General features: G+C 31.7%; 1 protein-coding gene across 2 annotated transcripts in view; it reads right to left on the bottom strand.

Annotated features, from left to right (window-relative positions):
* LOC144850926 (uncharacterized) overlaps positions 1–20439 on the bottom strand; it is a 37628-nt gene extending 17189 nt beyond the window's left edge. The window contains exons 1-3 of one of the 2 annotated variants that reach the window (XM_078708445.1): positions 20407–20439; positions 17657–17711; positions 16977–17195 (exon numbers count right to left, since the gene is read on the bottom strand). In XM_078708445.1, the coding sequence (XP_078564571.1) occupies positions 16977–17195 (219 nt within the window). In that variant the 5' untranslated portion in view covers positions 17657–17711; positions 20407–20439. Of the gene's footprint in view, positions 1–16976; positions 17196–17656; positions 17712–20058; positions 20342–20406 lie in introns of those variants that run through there. The other variant, XM_078708446.1, reaches the window with a different exon arrangement.
* Between the last annotated feature and the right edge of the window lie 2688 nt (positions 20440–23127).

The raw sequence follows: 23127 nt of genomic DNA, 5'->3' as shown, positions 1-23127 counted from the left end.
ACTGAATCACCATTAATATATATAAATTCTATTTTTATTGATTGTATACACTTTCCTATTCTGTTTCGATATTAAATTGGATAAATTAATTAATTATTTTACTTCTTGTTTTCCATACTATAACAACACAATTGCAGATGTATTTGTTCAAAATTAGCTAATACTAGCAAGTATTCTTCAAATTTAATTATGATGGATTTCAAAATTCTCATTATCAAAAAGAATCTCCTAATTTCTAATCTATAAAAGACAAACTTTAATACTACGGTGAGTTGAAACATAAATTCGCTTGTGGATATTCTGGTCTAATGCATATATTGACGACTCAAAGTGCAACATGATAAAAAGCAAGAATATGAAAGCAACCAAGCAAATTATTATTACTTCATACTATAAACTTTCAGTTAATCCTACAAATGTATTAACTACGATAATTATAGCATTTTAAACTACATTCCTTATGACTCAATTTCCATGACATTTTAAACTTATTAAAGTGTTATTGCTATAAACAAAACTCATTATAATGATTGGATATAAAAAAAAAACCATGTAAGTTAAATAAGAACAAATAATAGCCAAATAGGAGCCCATTTTGTCAGAGAACCGGTTATAATGTACCTATTTATTCTGTCCTTTTTTTTATAAATGATTTTTTTTTGTGGGAGTGAGTAACTATTAAAAAGTCATTTTATTCAGTTTTTTCCATGTTTTTAATACATTTTTAAAAATGATACTTTTTATGACCATTGTTGATGAATTTAAATGAACTTAATGAATGATTGCTCCCACATAAACTTTAAATATGAACTTAATTAATTAACCACACATTACCATCTCTCTATTTATGAATTAATAATGAAAGCCTTCAGTATTTTTTTTTTTGATCTCTTTAAAAAAAGGTTTTTTTTTTAAAGAGATCATGTTAAATTATTCTACTGCAGTTACTGTTTTTACTGCAGTAATGTGTGATTTGTTTCAATGTAGTATGAGGCAGTCACTGCAATGTATGATTACTCAAAAAAAGCTTGCTAAAAAACTGCATAATTAGCTTAAACAAAATGTAGTTATTGCTGCAGTAACTGAAGAAGAATAATTTGGACATTTTTCCTCCTATCTTGTCTGACATTCAACAATAGCATTACCAAAGCTGAAACAAAATGGCTGTCTAAATCGGCGTCTGACATATGTCTTTACTGTAGTTCATGTTTCTACCCCAAGCAGCAAAACAATAATTAGAATAGATTGATGCTAATACTGTACCAAGGCTAACATTACAATAAAAAAAATGTATAAAAGCTTGCTTTCATAAACATACATCCAGAGTCGCGCCTAAAGCGGTAAATTTATTATCCAAAGACATAAAAAAAAATTCAATCTTAAAAATTACCAATCTCTTGTTTAGACCTAGAGACAAATATTTATGTATTGTACATTTATAAACCTTGTCACTATTATATAATGTACTAAGATGTTTTTTATAATCAGTGCTTTTAATTATTATTTTTTTATTTAATCGATCTTGAGAGTGGTTCAATGATGCTTCTGAAACATAACTCTTGATATTTTTAGAATTTGCCAGATTAAAGTTTAAACTCCAATTTATATGTGTCAGTTTGCAACAGCTAATATGATATACATATTCTATTTTATGCTATTTTTAGCATGAATGGTACATTGGTATTCTTAACACCTTGACTGCCAAACACGAAGATCTTCGTTTTTGGAAACACAACGCTTGACTGCCAAACACGAAGACCTTCGTGTTTCACGTTTTTTTTACGAAAATCCGGTAGATAGGTTAATTATTGGTATATACTATAAATATGGACACTGTATTCGGTCTGGACCGTCAATATTTTACTTTTTGAAAGTAACTAATCTGGTTACGAACGATTGTCAAAATGGTACCTGTCGAAATAACATACACCGTGCATCACAGTAGCGCGTACAGCGATGGTTTGGCGCATTGTGTATCGGTCGCGCGCTAGCTATGCCGACGAAGCATTACAAAGGCTTTTGCGGATTGGCATGTTTGTTTGTTATCTCTGAATAAAAAATAATGGATTCATTTTCAATATGAAGTCTTTAATTTTATTATTGTATGTATACCCTTGCTTTGGTGTTTCACTGTAAGTGGCCGAGTTTAACGAAACAAACTTGTTTAGAAATGGTATGAACATTATCATCAGTTTACTAGCTAGTAGGCTAGTACGTAGTACTAGGCTAGCCTAGGCCTAGTCGTAAAACGGCTCCGGACCAAATTTAGGCCTAGTTAACTAGGCCTGGTGTCTTTACTATGTGGATTTTGGCGAAAACATTGATGTAAGATTTATGATTTATAAAATGTAATACATATTTCGATAGTGATAACTTGTTTTTATAGGCCTATCGGTGCCGTGTAAGTTACTTTTTCGTTGTTTGTTGATCTCACCGGGCGATATTTTCATATTGTGATGTCTTGCACAAAATTGCGAATATCTCGACTTTCTTGCGCGAAACTACGAAAAACTAAAAAAGTTGGTTACTTTCATTTTACTATTACGATTTACATATTGCGATTTGAAAATCGTTCTTGGTACCATTGTAAAGCTAAAATCTTTATGATTATTTTAGTCTAAATTACATGTAAATCAGATCACAAACATAGTTTCAATCAGCTTTAATAAAAACATCGAATTGGGCTAAAAACGCTGGCGGTGGCAGTTTCTAACTGGAAAAACCTCTGGCAGTCAAAGTGTTAATAGCAACCCCTGTAATATGGCTGATCTATCTTATTTAACTTTAATTATTTATTGCAATTATACACCTTTTTTTCTGTGTTGTCTCATGCCTGTAAGTTCTTCTTGGTAAAGTAAAGTATGTACTTTTGAACTTTTGAAGAAAACACATTTTACGATGACATTCAAACAAATAAACACATAATCATTATAAATGTAACGAATCATTGCGTACATAATGAATATAATGTTGTAATGTACATTGTATTTAACGTATCATTAATATTTATCTATAAATAGCAAACAGTCACAAATCCACAACTTGTGGAAATTTTCCAACGAAAAACATAAATCTATATATCAATATTCTCATTCTCACAAATTTCCTCATCTTTATCATTTCAAATTAATTAATTAAATTTTAGTATATCACCAGGCAGTTTAGAATTAATGTTCTTTGCCTGCTGTATCAATTTGATCTCTGGCGTGCACAATTAAGGGACTAGTGCTGTTCCGCCGTACCATGCTGAGTGTTAAAGAGTCGCTATCCAACCGAGTTTGAACAATACCATTAAAGCCCCAGTGGTCTAATGGTTAAGGCATCTGCATATCAAGTAGAAGGTTCCGGGTTCAAATCTTAGTTGGGTGACTTTTTCTCATTCTCGGATTTCATTTCAAATTAATTAAATTTCAGTATATCACCGAGCGGTTTAGAATTAATGTTCTGTGCCTGACGTATTTATATATAAACAAAATTAAAAATTAATTAATACTATGTAATTATAGACCTCTCTAGAGGCACATTGTTACCGGTTGGTCTCTTTCTCGTCATTGGTTACTTTTCCCCCTATTTTTATACATGTTATACTTCTGTTAGTGTTCAATTTATTCAAATATATATTTATATTTTTCTATTTATTTGTAGTGTGAGATGATTTTTGTAGTACCACTTTCTTGCACTGTTTTATTATGTTGTGTGCATAAAAAACTTGAAACGTGAACATCAATTAGAATAGTTATACATTAATGTGTACATCACATCTTTAGTATCGAATGCGACATGTCATGGGAATAATATGCTGCCAGCAAGTTATGGGTTATCAGCCTGTGATTAAGTTGCCTTCATTTTTTTGCCAGTAAATATGAGACATATTTCAAATAACCAATTACATGTTGTTCTAAAAATAATTTCTAAAATTACGTGTTGGAATGAAAGTTAAATTGGTAATAACAGTCCATGTTTTGATTGTACGAAAAAATGAGACAAAGTACAGAAAAATATGGTACTACCACAATAAAATCACTCCTTTGCGACACCTCTATTCTGTGGACACTTCCCCACGAAATGAACTTGAAGGAGCAACCTGTGGTACAGTGTGTTTTAATACTACAGCCAAACTCTATTCAGAAGATACATATTTTAAGAGGACACTTTTAGGCATCAAATGTGTCTTGGTATGTTGATCCATTTGCAGCGAATGCCACAAAGCCAATACTCTAATTCGGTGAAGCATCAAAAACAAAATGTGCAAAACTGAGGAAAAACAAGGGGGTTCTCTACTGTATTATTGAAAGGGACACTTTGTTGGGCCCCAAACATGTGTTGGGCCCCAAACATGTGTTGGGCCCCAAACATGTGTTGGGCCCCAAACATGTATTGGGCCCCAAACATGTCTTGGTGTGTTGATCCATTTGCAGCCAATACTCTCTTAATACAATAAAGCCAATACTCTGATTGGGTGCCGATGAAGAGCCAAAACCAAAATGTGCAAAAAATACAATTTATAGAAAAACTGAGAACAAACAAGGGGTTCTACTGTATTATAAAGTAAAATTTAGTTCATTTTAATTTAAACTTTTTATTTCTTGTTGACTAGGTTATTTATTCAGTATTCATAGTATACATTCAAAAAGAAATAATGCATAACATGAGATTCAATATCAACATCAATTTCTTTTGACTTAATGTAAAATTCTTTTATATTCTGTTCCTTTTTTAAACATTTTAAAATAATAATAGCACAATTATTCTTCAACCATCATCTTGAATTTGTTACTTTTAATAATGCAATTTGTTTTTTTATTTGTTTTCTGTAATCCTTTCTAAAAATATATTTTTGGTTTATATAAATATTCTTATTCATCTACATTTCAATATATATGCCGCACCATACAAACTATTAATATTCAGTACACTAAAATAATGTTATGACTAATTTAAACTTTTTTTACCAATTGGAGAATTCAGAAATAAATCAATGTGCACTAGAGCAGTCTCTGCTGGACATTAGGGACTTTACGAAACATAGCCATTTTATTAGTTACGTACCCTTGTGCGACCGGTAGTATCTCTCTCCCTTCCCTGCCTCGCAGCTTGGGGCCCTTCTGAATCGCTTGGCTCTGGTGGAACAACATAGGCCTGGCCTTCCTGGCTAGGAGCCTCGCATTCAAATGCCGTGCAGAATGTATTGCTTTTAACACAGCCATTTTAACCCAATAAAAAAGTTATTAAATTAGAAGTTCAAATATTATTTAGAGTTTTGAAATTTCCATGTTTAAGTGTAATTTGAACTGTATATTTTTATGGTTATATGTACATTATTTCTATTCGTTCTCCGTAAACGGGAAAATGGCAACTTTATCGACGGAATTTCATGCTAAGCTCTGCACATGTTGTTTGTTTGTTGTCGTCGTGTTTTGTAAAGTCCCTATTGATACATGTAAACAGTAAAGGAAACTTGTGAATCATTATCAAGTTTCAAAAGAACCAGGTAAGGTTAGCTAGGCTTTGAGGCAGGAACTATGGGCATGTTTACACAACATAAATTCTCAGCATAACATGCGTTTTACATACAAGCCTCTCTACTGCATTACCTGAGGGCATTACACTACAGTACTAAAAACCTTTACTAAACTCCTACAATTTGTATGTTGGATCTAGATGTCCAACTCAATATATCGATTTATACAATGTTGTTTTTTTTTATCTGTTTCAATAAATTGGGCAATAGCAATTTAAACGTCTCCTCTCATTATCAGAGATAGTGCCAATTAGATGTTTTAAACCGACTAACGAACTACTGTATATTTAAGAGGCTATTGCAATTTGTAGGTACGTGTGAGAGGCGCTAATAATAAATTAGGGAGAAAACATGAGATACTTCTTAATTTCTGTGAATATTGTAATGTAGTTTGTACTGTAATAATCACCGTAAACAAATGAGTAGAATACCGTTTGTTCTAATTGTATTTAGAGAATAGGTTATGAATATTCATTAATGGCCATAATGACACCTGTTTACAATGAATAGGGTGTCTATAGCATATGTGAAATAATACAGAAAATTTTCAACAAATTTTTCTATTTGACAGTCTAAGTAATATTACTTAAAAAGCCAAGACTCTCTTCACAGTAGAAAATTGCCTCAAATATATCTAAATTAAAATTTCAATTCTGTTTACAAAATGAAGCATAAAGACCCTTCAACGGGCGGCAGAAATAGAAATGAATTGATATTTTAAAGGGAAATATTTAGATAATACAATAAAGTAGAGTATGCGTTCCTACTGATAATAACCATAACTTTTCTTATTTTTTTTAAAATGGTACATTTTGCTTATTAAAGGAATAAGCAAATTACCAAAAAAATATGCAAAATGAAAAAGAAAATTTCTGCAGTAAAAAAGAAGTGTATACTTAAATAATTTGATTGCAATAAAGTGATTAATACCACAACTATCTTCAACCTAAATATTTCTACTTTTGTAAATGAATTATTTATTATTCCTTAATTAATAACTCTTTAGATTGAGATTACAATACAATCACAGGGAAAACCTATTAATGTAAAAACTCTGTACGTCAAGATGAAATATGTGTATGAGTGGAAATTCAAAAATAATAACAAATGAAGGACAGTTCTAATTTGTCCTTATAGATCTAGAAAAGAAAAATGAGACAACTGAGAATGCTATGATGGATCTATTATTAGTAAATTTAAATGAGCCACAAATTGTAAGAGCAGATAAAGATGAGAACAAAAATTAGATTAGATTTGAAAAGACATAAAACTGTTGTAACAATAATAAACTGTAATATGTAACTGCAAAAATAATTGTAATAAACTTTATCATAATGGAAACAAAATATTTTAATAACGCTCTGTTTACAGTATCAAACTTTATGTGATAAAAATGTCATGTGCCCATATATGGACATGATGATGTCATATCATTACCATATTTGAAAATATCAATACCATATTTGGGCACATCACACCTTTTTTGTCAAACTAGTTTGATAGTGTAAACAGAGCTTAAGAATCACAATGAATGATTTACATTTTGTTTTTAATAACTAAAATGGTAACCACAGTAGAACCCCCTATTAAGGAATCCAGCAAAGTGTCCCCTTAATAGAGGCAGGCTATGTTAAAATATACATTGGCCACTCATTCACTTCAGTTTCTTCTTAATAGTGGTATACGCTGAATACGGATGTCACAACAGGGGGGTAATGATCATATTCATATTGTTATCAATAATTGTGTTGATAATGAGATTAAAATTAATAACATAATGACAATAAGCTAATGTTGTTGATATGAATAAAATGAAAATATTTGAAAAATGACAATTAAGATGTTTACCCCTCAGTTGGAACCGAACAAAGTGTCCCCTTAATAGGGTAGGCTATGTTAAAATATACATTGCCACTCATTTGTTTTATGGGAAAGTGTCCCCTTAATAGAGGCAGGCTATGTTAAAATATACATTGGCCACTCATTCACTTCAGTTTCTTCTTAATAGTGGTATACGCTGAATACGGATGTCACAACAGGGGGGTAATGATCATATTCATATTGTTATCAATAATTGTGTTGATAATGAGATTAAAATTAATAACATAATGACAATAAGCTAATGTTGTTGATATGAATAAAATGAAAATATTTGAAAAATGACAATTAAGATGTTTACCCCTCAGTTGGAACCGAACAAAGTGTCCCCTTAATAGGGTAGGCTATGTTAAAATATACATTGCCACTCATTTGTTTTATGGGAAAGTGTCCCCTTAATAGGTGTCTCAACATAGGGGTTCATTCAACTGGAATGATAATTATCATATTGTTAACAATAACTGTGTTGATAATGAGATTAAAATTAATAACAATAGGTTGTTGATATGAATAAAATGAAAATATTTGAATATAAAAATGACAATAAAGATGTTTACCTCTCAGTGACATACTTTTCAAATATCATTCTAATAAAGAGGAAACAAACGATTAATATTAAATACCTCATGTATTGTAATTTTTATATTTGACCTAGTTTTGCAACAGCTTTGCAAACTAGAATCGCATAAACGGTGACGGTAGCTATCGTAAGATAACAAGATAATAAATTGAACATGTAGCAGAGATGTAGCTTGTTATGAAGTCAGTCTGTGTTGAACTGTTAAGTACATGACAAACGTACATTTACAGGATGTTGGCTTTGTATGTCAACCTACAATATAATCTCATTCAATAATAATATCAAGTTTTCCTTTTGAGAAGGTAGTGATAATACAGAAAGTGATTTCAATGGAAATAAGCTTCTTGGAATATCCTGGAAAATCGATTATAAAATGTATTATTTGCAATAAATGAATATAATGTATCAAAATGCGTCATTGTCGTTAGTTGTTGTGAGTTAGTGCCCGAGCTAAGACAGTGGAACCATAATTACGCTCACTCGCTCCATGGTTCTGGTGGTAGAACAAGTCGTCTCGGATAAGGACTAGGGGGGTTACCCTGGTGTACTAGTACACAAAAAGCCACTGATCATAACTCTAGGAGACCAGTCTTTGACTGAAGGTTACTGTACCCAGTATAAATAAATAAAATAAAAAAACAAATAAAAAAGACATACTGTAGTGCGTTCTACTATTTTGTGCCATTTATTCCCATCGTGGGCCTGGTGTGTCTCAAGTGGGCCCCAGTGTAATTTAATATTGTTTTCAAATCATCTTCCAACCGGTCTTTTCAATTTCTTGGTATCTTCCCCTAAAGCTAGTTTTGCAGATGTATTATCTGGCCGTCTTAAAAGATTATTTGTAATGTCAGTAATTAAATGTTATCACTTTGTATTTTTTATAATGATTTTCCAAATAAATTCAAATCAGATGAGTGGAACATGTAGTTCGTTCAAGCTTATTTCTCCATGGTTCAAGTAAAAATACCATACATGTCATTCCATGTATTTAATAATAATTGTGAAAGATCACTTTAGAATCACTGGTTATAATTCTTTATATAATTGTATTCATATGTTTCTATTGTATGTTAAATTCAACCAATCAAATTTTTACCATGTTGTTTTTCGACAATAAATATTATATCATCACTACATTATGTTAAATTAAATTCTCCCTTATCTATTGTCCTGAAACACTGCCTATAATAAACTGTATCTTTGATTCATTTAAATGTGCATTTATTTATATTTTTTGAAGGAAAATAAATATATTATGACCTAATCGCAATTTTCTCTATTTATGATTATATATAAATAATGTTTGTAAATTATTTATGTACAATACTGTACATAATCATCACATGTTTGTCAACAAGATATCGTATAATTTTAGGAATGCAACTCCGTGTTAAACACACCTGTCCTGACTTGGTAGATTAACCTGCCATTCTAGCTTACAAACACTCACATAAAACTTAAAATAAATGAATAAAATATGAATAAATAATTAATATCTGATTGACATGTTATAACTTTGCAATCTTTCTACAGATTTCTACATTATTTTTAATTTCATAATTGCTAAAATAAAATAACCAAGTCACAAAATCTCTCAACATTATAAGTGATACGGGTTGTGGCAATTAATTGATCCTTAGGACCAACGTATTGGAATAACCTAGATACAACTACCATAATTCATTTAAATACTGTAAACTCATTTAGAAAGCATATGAAAACCTTTTATTTATCTTGTTACCAAACCTACTAATTATGTTGCGCACTGTATAATTTATTTAATTTTATGTGTTGTATGTGTATATTTATACGGTACCGTTCTTATTTTGTTTTAATTATTATTACTATTTTTATAACTTTTATTTCTAATTTTGATCCCTAAGATGGTCTTATATTAATTGTTGATTATTGTTTGTAATGACCATCTTAAATAATAAAGCCTATTAAAAAAAGTAATACTTCATCTACTATGCATTTATTGTAGGTTAATTTGGTATGGCAAAGTAAGAAAGGTCAGCATTAGTTATCCTATGCTAAGATTCTAACACTTATTTTAGGGAATGTCAGATAGGTATTAAAAGTAATTGATAATGAAGTTTTATTCTCAAATAAATCTAGTTTGAACTCTAATGGTTATTTTAGGGAATTTCCCACAGGTAAAGTAACAAACACTGATATATAAGCCTAAGCTAGGATTCTATTTTCAAATTTTAAGTAAAATGCAGCCATAAATTTTACAGGTTAAATGTGCTGTCAACACAGTATAATATAATATACATACTAAACAAAAATATGTATTCAACTGTCACCATCAATCAGGTAGAGTTTATGCTGTCAAGAAACTCAAACTACATCACTGTTAAAAATACTAAGTATGTGAGGATGAGAAAATCTGAGAGAAAAATCAATAACTCCTCAAAGCATGTGATCATATCTGATTTATCCTGTGTGAAATGCAGAGAAATTTTTTACCGGTGTAGCATTGCCAAATGCCATACAATACCAACTTTATTGATACGCATTTATCAAATGGTACAGACGAAATATTGAAATTGATCAGCTAATCAATATGTTTGTTGGTTGTAGTTTTGTAGCTAAACCAAATTTCAAGATTATAAAAAACAAAGTTTAAAAAACTATATGCCTTGCTTTATTTTTTAGTTTGTTTACCTCCGACAAGGAGGTATATATAATCGGTCGCGTGTGTCTGTTTGTTAGCAGGATTAATCAAAAAGTTATTGCAAGATCTTTACCAAAATGAAAATAATAGATAGATATGTGGTCAAAGAACACTCCATTAAATTTTGGAGGCAATCCAGACCATGATTCCAATTCTGGACCACTTTTTAGTATTATTTTCAGACCTGCTAATGTTAAAAGATAGGACAGAATTTTCGAAAGCTGGTGAGCAGTCTTAAAGTACAGTAACAAGTACACTGAAATTGCATTTTCTTGAGAACTACTAGGCCAAAAATATAAATAATTCATACTTAATGAACCACTACTGTATGTTAAAACCATGTAAACCTATAACTTAATGAGCAAAACGTCATCAGCAGAGTATTCTATACTGCCTAGTTTGTGTAACCTCCAGAGTTTCGCAAGGGGCTGTGTAACTATAATAACTGCTGAAAATATTTTGTAAATTAACTGCACAAGATAGTCCTGTATTTTTGTCGGCACCAAAACCTAAGCCTTAAGCTCTGCCTACACACTATCAAACTAGTTTGACAAAAAAAAGTGTGATGTGCCCAAATATGGTAATGATATGCTTAAATATGGTAGTGATATGTCTATATATGGGCATATAACATTGTTTTGTTACAGAGTTTGATACACTAGATACTGTAGCTTTACACAAAACTTTTGAAAGCATGATTTTATTCCCCATCCTGTAATTGCCGGGAAATGTGCTTACTTTAGATGTGTTTAAATTTTGTAAAATTTAAATTTGATAATTAACAACTCAAAAGCTAGTATGTTGTAAATTTCGTGACTGCTAAGGATTGCCAAGACATGTTTTACGTGAATTATGAATAGAAACATTGATGTCAGTTTGATTGATGTGTTGTGTCTATGGCTAACTAGTTATGTACGAATAAAAACATTTTAAAATGTCACGCTTGACTACACGTGTCAATGTTTTAAAACTAGTGAGTGAGTAAGGTAGGCCTACTGTGTTCTTAAAAACTGTAAAGTTTTTCAAACACTGTACCGCACTTGCAAACACTGTACCGCACTCACAAACACTGTACCGCACTCACAAACACTGTACCGCACTCACAAACACTGTACCGCATTCACAAACACTGTATCGCACTCACAAACACTGTACCGCATTCACAAACACTGTACAGCATTCACAAACACTGTACAGCATTCACAAACACTGTACAGCATTCACAAACACTGTACAGCATTCGCAAACACTGTACCGCACTCGCAAACACTGTACCGCACTCGCAAACACTGTACCGCACTCACAAACACTGTACTGCACTCACAAACACTGTACCGCATTCACAAACACTACTGTATACCGCATTCACAAACACTGTATACCGCATTCACAAACACTGTACCGCTTTTACAAACACTGTACCGCATTCACAAACACTACTCCTGTATACCGCATTCACAAACACTATACCGTATTCACAAACATTATACCGTATTCACAAACACTGTACCGCATTCACAAACACTGTACCGCACTCACAAACACTGTACCGCACTCACAAACACTGTACCGCATTCACAAACACTACTGTATACCGCATTCACAAACACTGTACCGCTTTTACAAACACTGTATCGCATTCACAAACACTACTGTATACCGCATTCACAAACACTACTGTATACCGCATTCACAAACACTATACCGTATTCACAAACACTATACCGTATTCACAAACACTATACCGCATTCACAAACACTGTACCGCATTCACAAACACTGTACCGCATTCACAAACACTGTACCGCATTCACAAACACTGTACCGCATTCACAAACACTGTACCGCATTCACAAACACTGTACCGCATTCACAAACACTACTGTATACCGCATTCACAAACACTGTACACCGCATTCGCAAACACTACTGTATACCGCATTCGCAAACACTGTACCGCATTCGCAAACACTGTACCGCATTCGCAAACACTGTACCGCATTCACAAACACTGTACCGCATTCACAAACACTGTACAGCATTCACAAACACTGTACAGCATTCACAAACACTGTACAGCATTCACAAACACTGTACCGCATTCACAAACACTGTACCGCATTCACAAACACTATATAGTATTCACAAACACTATACCGCATTCACAAACACTATATAGTATTCACAAACACTGTACAGCATTCACAAACACTGTACAGTATTCACAAACACTGTACCGCATTCACAAACACTGTACCGCATTCACAAACACTGTACCGCATTCACAAACACTGTACCGCATTCACAAACACTGTACCGCATTCACAAACACTGTACAGTATTCACAAACACTATACAGTATTCACAGCATATAATGTCTCTGATCTATCTGTTAATGATATTTCTATTGACATTGATAGATGCCACACGCTCAGCCAAGTGAGTAAATCGGGCGACTTAAGGGTCATCATAATCAAATTTAGCAAATGGTACGACAGATTTCAGGAAGACTGAAGACTTTGCATTCTAATTTTTAATGCTATTTTCCATCAAAAGACGTATCAACAATCAGGAAGACTATTCACAAGAATAGTTTTAAAGGTGTACGTAGGTTCTATGTTTGAAATTAAAATCATACAATTTTGAGCCATCAATTGAATCTAAGAGACTAACTACGAAAACACATTCAATTTTGCAAATCCCAACACATTCCGTGCACTATGTTCGGTCCATCGCCTCTCATACAATTAGATTGCGTAATAGATTTTACCCATCTTCTATTTGATCACTGAATGTAAAGCTCTGTCTACACTATCAAACTAGTTTGACAAAAAAAAGTGTGCCCAAATATGGTAGTGATATGACATTATCATCATATATGGGCACATACCATTTTTTTGTCACATAAAATTTGATAGTGTAAACAGAGCTTTAAGAGAATTATTTCTGTTTTGTATTGTGTATGGTCTCAGAGTAACAAACACAATTTTCTATGTATTTTGTTAATGATAAATGGAAATGAAAAAAATAAAATTATAATAACTGCTTTACATACATTTTGAGACTACTTTTCATAATTGCATTTTTCTAATGATGAAAGAATACATGTTTTTAGCCAAGCCACTAATCTGTACATGTCTGATTGATAATTCTGCGGTAACTTGATTTGCGTAAATGTTGGTTTGTGACAATGATTGGACACTCAAGGGGAACACAAAGCTGCTAAATTACTTCTTATTGCAGTATTTGGATAACCACACAAATCACATGCCATCATTTATATTTGTTTTTGTCTTCAATAGTTTATTTTGTTTATGGTATAATAATCATTCCCAGCCAATTTGTTTCATATTTGATTGTTCTGTTTTGAAATGTTATTTGTATTTTTATTTTATATTTATTTGACTGGTATAAAATACTCAAAAAACAACCAAAGGTTGAAATGAAGACTTTTACAATAATTCAGAACGCCTAAACAATACATTAAACTAAACAACAAACAAGAAGAAATATAACAAAATTAAGAAACAATTCATTAATTAAAAACTCAATTCTATATACATTCATTCAATAAGTTAGTGATATTAACAAGTTAAATTCTATATACAATTAATATAATTTAATGTCGCACTATAAAAATATTATTTTTAAATTGAAAAAAAAAATTAACATTTGGCGGAAAGAAGGTTCTATTTTATTTTGTTGTATTATAGTATTGGACACGATTGATTGTTATGACCTAACACTATATCATTTTTCAATAACTTGTCATTTATACTCACTATCATTTTTTTCTTATCAATATCTGTAATTACCCTTTATATATTTGAAAATATAACATTTTATAATGCTTAATGCCTGTGTCAGATACAGTTAAATGTCTTTAAATTTACATTTATAACCATAATTTGTTTCATTATAATTAAAACCCAAGTGATTTTTTCTTATTTAATATTATATATCATTGATTTTTAATACCCTGTCTGTCAATCAGTTTGGCATTCTACATACATTTTTATTCTCCTTTTATTACTTATTATATGTACAATAAATTATTGTACACTTTTCAATAGTATTATTTATATATCCTATTCATATTTCAATAAATATTTAATGAGAATTTTTATTTAAGCATTTTAAATTGATGTTTTTAAACTCTATGTTATTGAAAAGGTTTATTCAACTTGTATTGCTTTTACAAGTCATCAATTAATATTATATATAGTCAATTATAAACATGTCCGTTTTGATAAGTGTATGCAAGAATGTAACAACCATTTTATCTTTCACCTGCCGTAACTGGTTAATTAACAACTTGTTTTTGTGCAATGACTATTGTTACTCTTAAATGTGATGTGCTCATATATGGACATGATGATGTCATATCACTATCATATTTTCAAAAGCAATATAACATCATCATGTCCATATTTGGGTACATCACAATTTTTGTCACAAAGTTTGATAGTGTAGACAGAGCTTTAAATGCAAGTACCTCTAATTTCTTGTAATCTTTGGAATATAAATTTCGTACAGTTGTTATAAACATGAAGCATAAAAACTGAATTAAATGTCAGGAAAGGTGTATGCACTTTATATAAACCTTGTTCATGTTAATTTTCCTAGAAAGATTAATTAGCGTTAAGAGTGATTGTTTAAGCTTGTAAATCCAGCGATAACTTAAATTGCTAAATGAGGATCATTGAAAATTATGCAGTTTTGATTTAGCAAGAAATACATTAGTATTAGTTACTGTACTATGTTGTAGGAATGTTATATTATGTAAGGATTTAGTATAAAACATGTGCTTATCCTGTATATTAATTAATTGTTTTGTTACACAATTCGGATTTCAAACAATCTCAAATGTACTGAAATGTCAATATTGTGCACTGGATATTATTAGAGCGAAAACACACTGTCAAAACACAAGTATATTGGAGTTATATCAGAGTTATATCAGAGTTATATCGGAGTTATATCGGAGTTATATCGGAGTTATATCGGAGGTATATCGGAGTTATATCGGAGTTATATCGGAGTTATATCAGAGTTATATCAGAGTTATATCGGAGGTATATCAGAGTTATATAAGAAATATATCAGATTTATATCAGAAGTATATGAGAGTTATATAAGAGGTATATCGTAGTTATATCAGAGGTATATCGGAGGTTTATCGACGTTATATCATCACAGGGATATAAGTAGGGTTAACTATGAAGAATTCTCCATAGGTTTTCTAATCACACAAACACTTACAGTACCGCGGATGTAACTCAGATATGATTTTATTAAGCGTGCATAGAACGCAGTTAACTCTTACTCGTGTAAACAAAGCTGTAGACATGATGTAACTGTAAATGTTAATAGATACTGCAATTACTGCCACAGTAGTTGATTGGTTCTAGATAATTAATTGTTTATCTTGATTGAATATAGTAGCAATGTCAATCAAAACATGGAGGAATTCCTCAATTGATAAAAATAAACAATTAACCAATAATACAGACAGATAATTGGTCAGGTCATCAACATCTACTTAGAATTACAATGGTGGATTATGTAGTAATAATACTTTTCAAGATGGGTGGAGCTTAGTTTCTAAAAGGGTGGAGCTTAGTGTTTCTTTTTAACCATTATTATCATTGAAGAAATGTTTGGTAATGTCTGTCAAACAATTTTGTTGTTGTTTAATTTTTTTTTCTGTTTTTCTCTTAATAGCGTCCCTAAAACAAGCTTTCTAGGTGACGCCACCATTTTTTGGAAATAAATGTTTTATGATTGATTGAATAAAAAATAATAACCAATTAAATTAGGCAAGATTGAGAATACAATAATTGTTGGTGCCATCAACATCTATGATATGACGAACACGTTTCCAGATGGGTAAACCCAATTTTACCTTTTTAACCATATCACTGAAGGCAATTGTTTGGCATGTATGTAAAGCTGATGTGACAAAAAAAATGTGATGTGCCCATATATGGACATGATGTCATATCACTATCATATTTTGCCATATCACTACAATATTTGGGCACATCACACTTTTTTGTCAACTAGTTTGAAAATGTAGACAGAGCTTAAATCAAAATGAATAACAGTAAATACTTTTTCTAAACATATTTTTCAGTTGGTTTAAAAGACTTACCTTGATTTGTGTCTACATTAAACAGGCCCATCAAAATAATTTTATTTTTTAGGCCTAGAAATCTGAACAGGACGGCATCTTGTTATTTCTAGATAGAATCTATGCATATTTGTAAATTTTCATTTATATTTAAAATAAGAAAAATGAATTATTTTCCACCTACCACTTGCAAGATTCTGAGGAATCCAGGCAGAGTGCACATATATGTAGTTTGAAGTTGAACATCGGCATCTGCTTTGTCCAAATTCTTGTCGTATATATTACTTGTCAAGTCCACTTCCATTAAATGTTTGGCTGGTTGCTTGGCAACATCACTCTGATCCACCATAGGCGTGTCCTCCACTACCACCATGGTATTTTCTGTTTCTTCGCTTTCTTCCATCTAAGTAAAAAAAAAATATTTGCAGAAGATGTGATCAATACTTATAGTGTATCAAAAGAGCTATCTCTACTTCATAGTATACACACAGTTGTCTCTGCATGATTACCTCTGACAGTTTCTTTTCTAGATTAATTTCGCATACATTTGTTTATGATTTGTATAAGTATCTTTTGATTGGTCAATCTAGTAACTGTAGTTCTAGTTACTATTCTCAACACAATTGGTAGAGAACATAACATAATTGGAAGATGTTCAATATTGACTTGGGATTGCTTGCCTAATTTTTCGAGGTTTGTCAAATTATATCATCCTTTTTCTACAACGAACATAAAACATTTTTTTTTGTATTCTGGTAAAAACACTTTTATTAGCAGAGACCTTATAAAAATGTGCTGTTTGTTAAATGATCAAATTATGGAAAAAGAATTATAAATTTCATGCAGTACAAATAACAAAATTACTTCTCTCTTTGTATTATAAATTCACTATGAAGAAATTCCACTGAAAAACATTTTCCTGAAAATACACAAAAGAAAATTATTATTGATCTACTGTACTCAATCAAAAGCATTCTCTTTTCTATAAAAAAAAATACATCATGTAGTTTACCTGTACAATACACAGCTGGTCACCTGGCTACAGGAAATGATAATGTAGAATACGGTAATCAATAGGTTTTTTATTCCTATTTAATAATAATATTATTAAAGTCCACCTCCTAAAGGGCTGAATGGGATTTTAAAATACAATGTAAGAATTTGTAATGTGCCCCAATATATACCTAGATATGGTAATGACATCATCATCTCCACATATATGGGCATATCACATGTTTTTGTCACATAAACTTTGATTTGTGTAGACATATCTTGAGAAGTTCTGTGAATTTTATTTCCACCTAAACACTATTCTATGCTTATAATGTCCATTAAATTTAAAGGAATCAACGACCATAATTCATACTATAATAATAGCATATTGAATAATTGTCCGACATTGAACCATGATCGTAATATGTTTGGAATGTTTAATAGTGGATATGATGGATACATAATTACCGTATATACTTGGTAATGATATGCTATTATTATTACCTGAAATAATATTGTTGGCTTTAATTGAAAGGCGAGAGTTGATGTAAAAACAACGTTGCATTCAATGGCTAAATTTAAACTAAATTTAGATTCATCAATTTCCAGAAGAGTCCAATCACTAATACTGGTGTCATTTACACTTAGAAGATTATAAAATATTATCCTACAGTGCATGTTATTAATCAATAAATGGTTAGAAACAACATGATGACCGTATACTAGTACTACTAAATATAGATATATAATTACACTGTAGAATGAAGTAGTAGTAAGTAATTTGAACTCAACATAATTTTATTTGCAATTGTAAAACAGTTTCCAAAACACAAATTACATTTCAAACAAAATCTATCCGACAGAAACATCTATCTATATTTTATGATATAATATAGCATAAATTTGGAAAGATTTTGGATGGGGTTTAATGAATTTGTTGAGATGGTAGGCGAAGAGTCATAATTAAAAATAAAAACCACAATAGTTGTTTGATTAAAAAGTATGTTGCTTTTGAGGTTAATAGTAGCTCAAACTTTATGTGACAAAAAAATGTGATGTGCCGATATATGGACATGATGATGTCATATCAGAACTATATTTGGGCATATCAGAACCTATATTTGGGCATATCAGAAATATATTTGGGCATATCACAACTATATTTGGGCATATCACAACTATATTTGGGTATATCACTACTTGCTACTTGCAGAGTGGGTAGGTGTATTCATGATTGCGTGCTTGTATAGGGCATGGTAATAATAAAATGAAATAGATTTTTTTTGTTTAAATGATCAAAGGCACATTTTATCAAAAATGTTGCTGTCAAACAAGTAAGTTTTTAAGAGTGGGCAAATGTTTGACAAAAAGTGCGAATTCGTTCCAATGAAGGGAAAAAAAAGGTGTGACCATCACAATTCAGTTTAAATTTCCGCTTACAGTTTCAATCTTAATTTTAATTAAATCTTTCACTAAGTCAGTAAATTGAGAAATTCCCTAGGACTTAGAAGCTGTTGTACAGTATGCATATCATCAAAACATATGAATTTATGACATGGTACTAAACCTACATGCTTACTTACAGTACTCTATACGTCGCAATAAATAACGTAATAAGTTTAAGTGTTAAGTGGTATAGCTCTAATAATGCTTTTTGTGTCTCCAGAGAATCTACTCAATTTCCGTTGAATTATGGTAACTGCAAATAAAATTCTGAATGACTAAAAGAAAATAATGAAACGATACGGAGCATGGTTAGCGATCTTTATGATAGTTTAATGTGGTCTACAGTTACCTGTAGTGCTAAATTAACCATGGGACTGTACTTAGAACTGGTGCCTATTTTTTAAGGGACATGAGTTACCCATATTAAAAGACAGAATAATATTTTAGGTACTACCTGTCTGTTGTAGCCTAGAATGCAAGGAATTTAGAGAGTACAGGTATGAATTGGAATTAGTGTAGAGTACTGTATGGAGACAGGCTTAAAAAGGAATAGGGTCGTGGATTAGCTGGCCTTTAGTCGTGTCAATATGGGCTAGGCCTACCCCTACCAGGTAGTACTTCACTAGACTGTAGAGACTGTCCACCAATAATACCAGAAAATATCATCCTGTATAGGCCTAGCCTATAGACCTTCATTCCCCACTCATTGGTTGGGTTAGCAATATTATAAGCTAAAAAAATATTTGTTTGTGTGTGGAAATAAAAACTATATAAAAAAACAAAAGTTCAACACTGTAAATATAATGAAAACACAAATAAAAACATACAAAATGTAACCTTTTCCCTCCAAATTCAGTCAAAAAACAACATTAGTACCTATACTATAATCTATAGAGGGCGGGCTGGATGTTCTACCATAAATTTCAGAAAAACTTCTGAGTGGTGACTGAAGCAGGTCGCCTTTTTCAGGTAGCCCCAACCCAGACAAGCGACCTAGGCTAGGCAAACTTCATCACACTTACGGAAATTACGTGAGGCTCAATGATAATTTACACTCCCAAATTACCAATAAATAGCAATATTGCACCTTACTACACTTAATAAATATACTGTAATCCTATATCATGCGTCTTAAAGACGCAAAATGTTCAAAATTTCAGAAAAACTATACTCACGACTTCTCGTCATGCAGCTCTGTGTATTATGAATTGCACTGCGTGACATACGACCTTTTACAGCCTCGTACATAAAAAATATTATAGTTGCACTTATATTTTTATTTTAAATCAATTACTGCAGTTTTCAATGTAGAAAAATAATGCAAATGTTAAAATAAAATTTATTATTTAATTACTAATTATATTCATTTTTTAAATGTCTATTTCTAAAAATAGATAATACAATTAGTGTACGAGACTAAAAAGTTACTGTGTGTTTGTTTTTATTTCTTTTCTCTTGCGACTTTAAGCAAGTTACTTGCAGTATTGGCATAGGTAAAGTAAAGGAGGTATTTCCGCGATTTAATCGATATATTTGTCGTTTAAACACTTGTTACTTTGTTAATAATATACATATATATTATTTTTTTGCTATATAAGTCACAAAAAACACAAGAGGGAGCTATTTTATTTATATAATCGAATGATACCAAAGGCTAGAAATTAGAGGCAAAGCATCGCTAACACCTAGAATAACGACTATCCTTGCACTTTCTGCATTAATTTACGGTATATAATTGAGAAATACATTTTATTCTAAATGAATTATATATAAAAATAGATATTTATGACAATATTCACAGATTTGTCGTTTATTTACCGACGTTTAACGACACTTGCATCGATGTTGCTCAATTCATGTTATCTCATTGAGATACAGACGCCATGTATGCACTCCTTACATCGTAATTGATAATTGTATCCACTTCAGTAATTGTTCATTGAATGTAAGTCTGTTTTGAATACAAATACATACAAAATGTCACTTTTTATTAAATGGAATACAATAATATATGATACAAAAACGTCAACTAATATGCTTGGGTTGCCTAATCAAACTAACTAAAGTAGTAGGCCTAAATCGGTATTTTTAAAATATAAACTGGATTATAAATTGTTGTAATAATTATTGTATATAATATTTGTCACATTTTCTTTTTTTATTAGAATTCGATTGGAACAAAGAGGCAGTATCGTGTTCGTGTACCGTATCAGAGAAAAAGAAAACTGTCACAGAAATCGCTCTGACTTGAGTTGAACGTTGCTCATCCTCACAGGCCTAATGAAGTAAACAAAAATTCCCTTACATGGTATATATTAATGAATAGACAATCTGTCAATATTTTGTGATCTAACTATTCGTCGGTGACTCTGCCAATCGGAGCTGTACACGTGCGACTTCAATTAGGGTTGAACTAAAGGGGGTGACCGATTCGGCCGAAATCACAGCTCCGTCTCAAATAACTCACGCTTCTCACTTATTATTGGCTTTTGCCTTACGATTCTGGGCGGGACCGACGCGAGAAAATTACAAAGCAATCCACTAGAGAGTATCTTACTTATTGGCCACTTTTTTGGAACATTTTGAGTATAAAAGCCCATGATTATATATTCTGGCAGATTATTTAGTAGTTGCATTGTTTACATGTTACTTACTAGATATGTGAGAGGCCTAGCCAACTGATTTAAATAGTCATTAAATTTTATACAGCCCCTGAAGTAAAGAAGTGATTGATAGGCGAGAGCTAGCAACACGAAGTGTTTACGCGTCGCCAACGAAATCTGCTCTATCGACGAAGCAAGACCAAACGACTGGCATTAGAATCGTGTCCGTCTTGGAGTAAAGTTGTGTCTACCACGCGAGAGCAATACCAGTTAGACAAAATGGACCAGTGGACCAACGGTACATCTAGATGCGCACTCGACCCTGCTGAGTTCCATGCAACTTTCGCGGCCTATGGTGCCTACAGCAACCTTAGTCGTAGCCTTTCTACGATATCATCAATTGAGGATGGAGCGCCTTCTTGCTTATATGCTCGACCATTTCAACAACAAGTGTCTTCATCTTGTCAACATCATAGATACATTGAGGACTTGAGTCCCGAGCCTTGCATAAACTTTTCGACTGATACGAGCTGGAAATATCAGCAACAGAACGATTTGAAAACTTTGAACGATAACTTTATCTCACTCAGCAACCAGACGAGTCCAATACAGTCGTCAGCCACCATCATCCCGTCTCCTGAACAAGATACTTTCCCTACAAGCTCTCTTGTACCTCAGAGTCCATTAACATCGTTCGAAGGTAGGCAAACCGTTTTTATTTTTTTGCTTAGCTTGTTATTAGATCTATTAATAGTTTGGATATTTTTAAAATTAAAAATTAAAGAGTACCAAACAAATTGTGGTGACGAAAATTTGCCGGCTGTTGTCGAATAAATGGCGCGCAACGGTTCAGTCCTTGTTCAAACCTAATGCGCGTTTGTTTTTTGAATAAATTTCTTATTTTTTAATTTATGCAAATACCTAGTCTAGTATAACAGTCTATTTTACACATCTTAAATTATTTTGTATGATTTACAGTTTAGATAATTTGTCCATCGACATCGTTCTGAATAGTTTTATCGCTTTATTTTGCTTGAGTTCGTATCTTTTTCTTCTGAACTAGAAAAATCAAAACGAGATTGTTTTATACTTATGAAACAGCATCTTCGTAAAATCCCTAACATTTTGGAAAGAATATTGTAAAAGAATGTATATATTTTCACATTTTAGACATTTTGTAGCCATATTAACGTTTATCTTACGATGTTCTCTTGCATCATTTTATACGACTTAAAACAAACCGTTCGTTCGAGAGTCTAGGCCTATAACCAGGGTATCCCGTCCTGCTTTTGT

This window comes from Antedon bifida, chromosome 8 (assembly GCF_963402885.1).
Source record: "Antedon bifida chromosome 8, ecAntBifi1.1, whole genome shotgun sequence".
Taxonomy (NCBI): domain Eukaryota; kingdom Metazoa; phylum Echinodermata; class Crinoidea; order Comatulida; family Antedonidae; genus Antedon; species Antedon bifida.
This window is presented reverse-complemented; position numbering and strand designations above follow the sequence as displayed.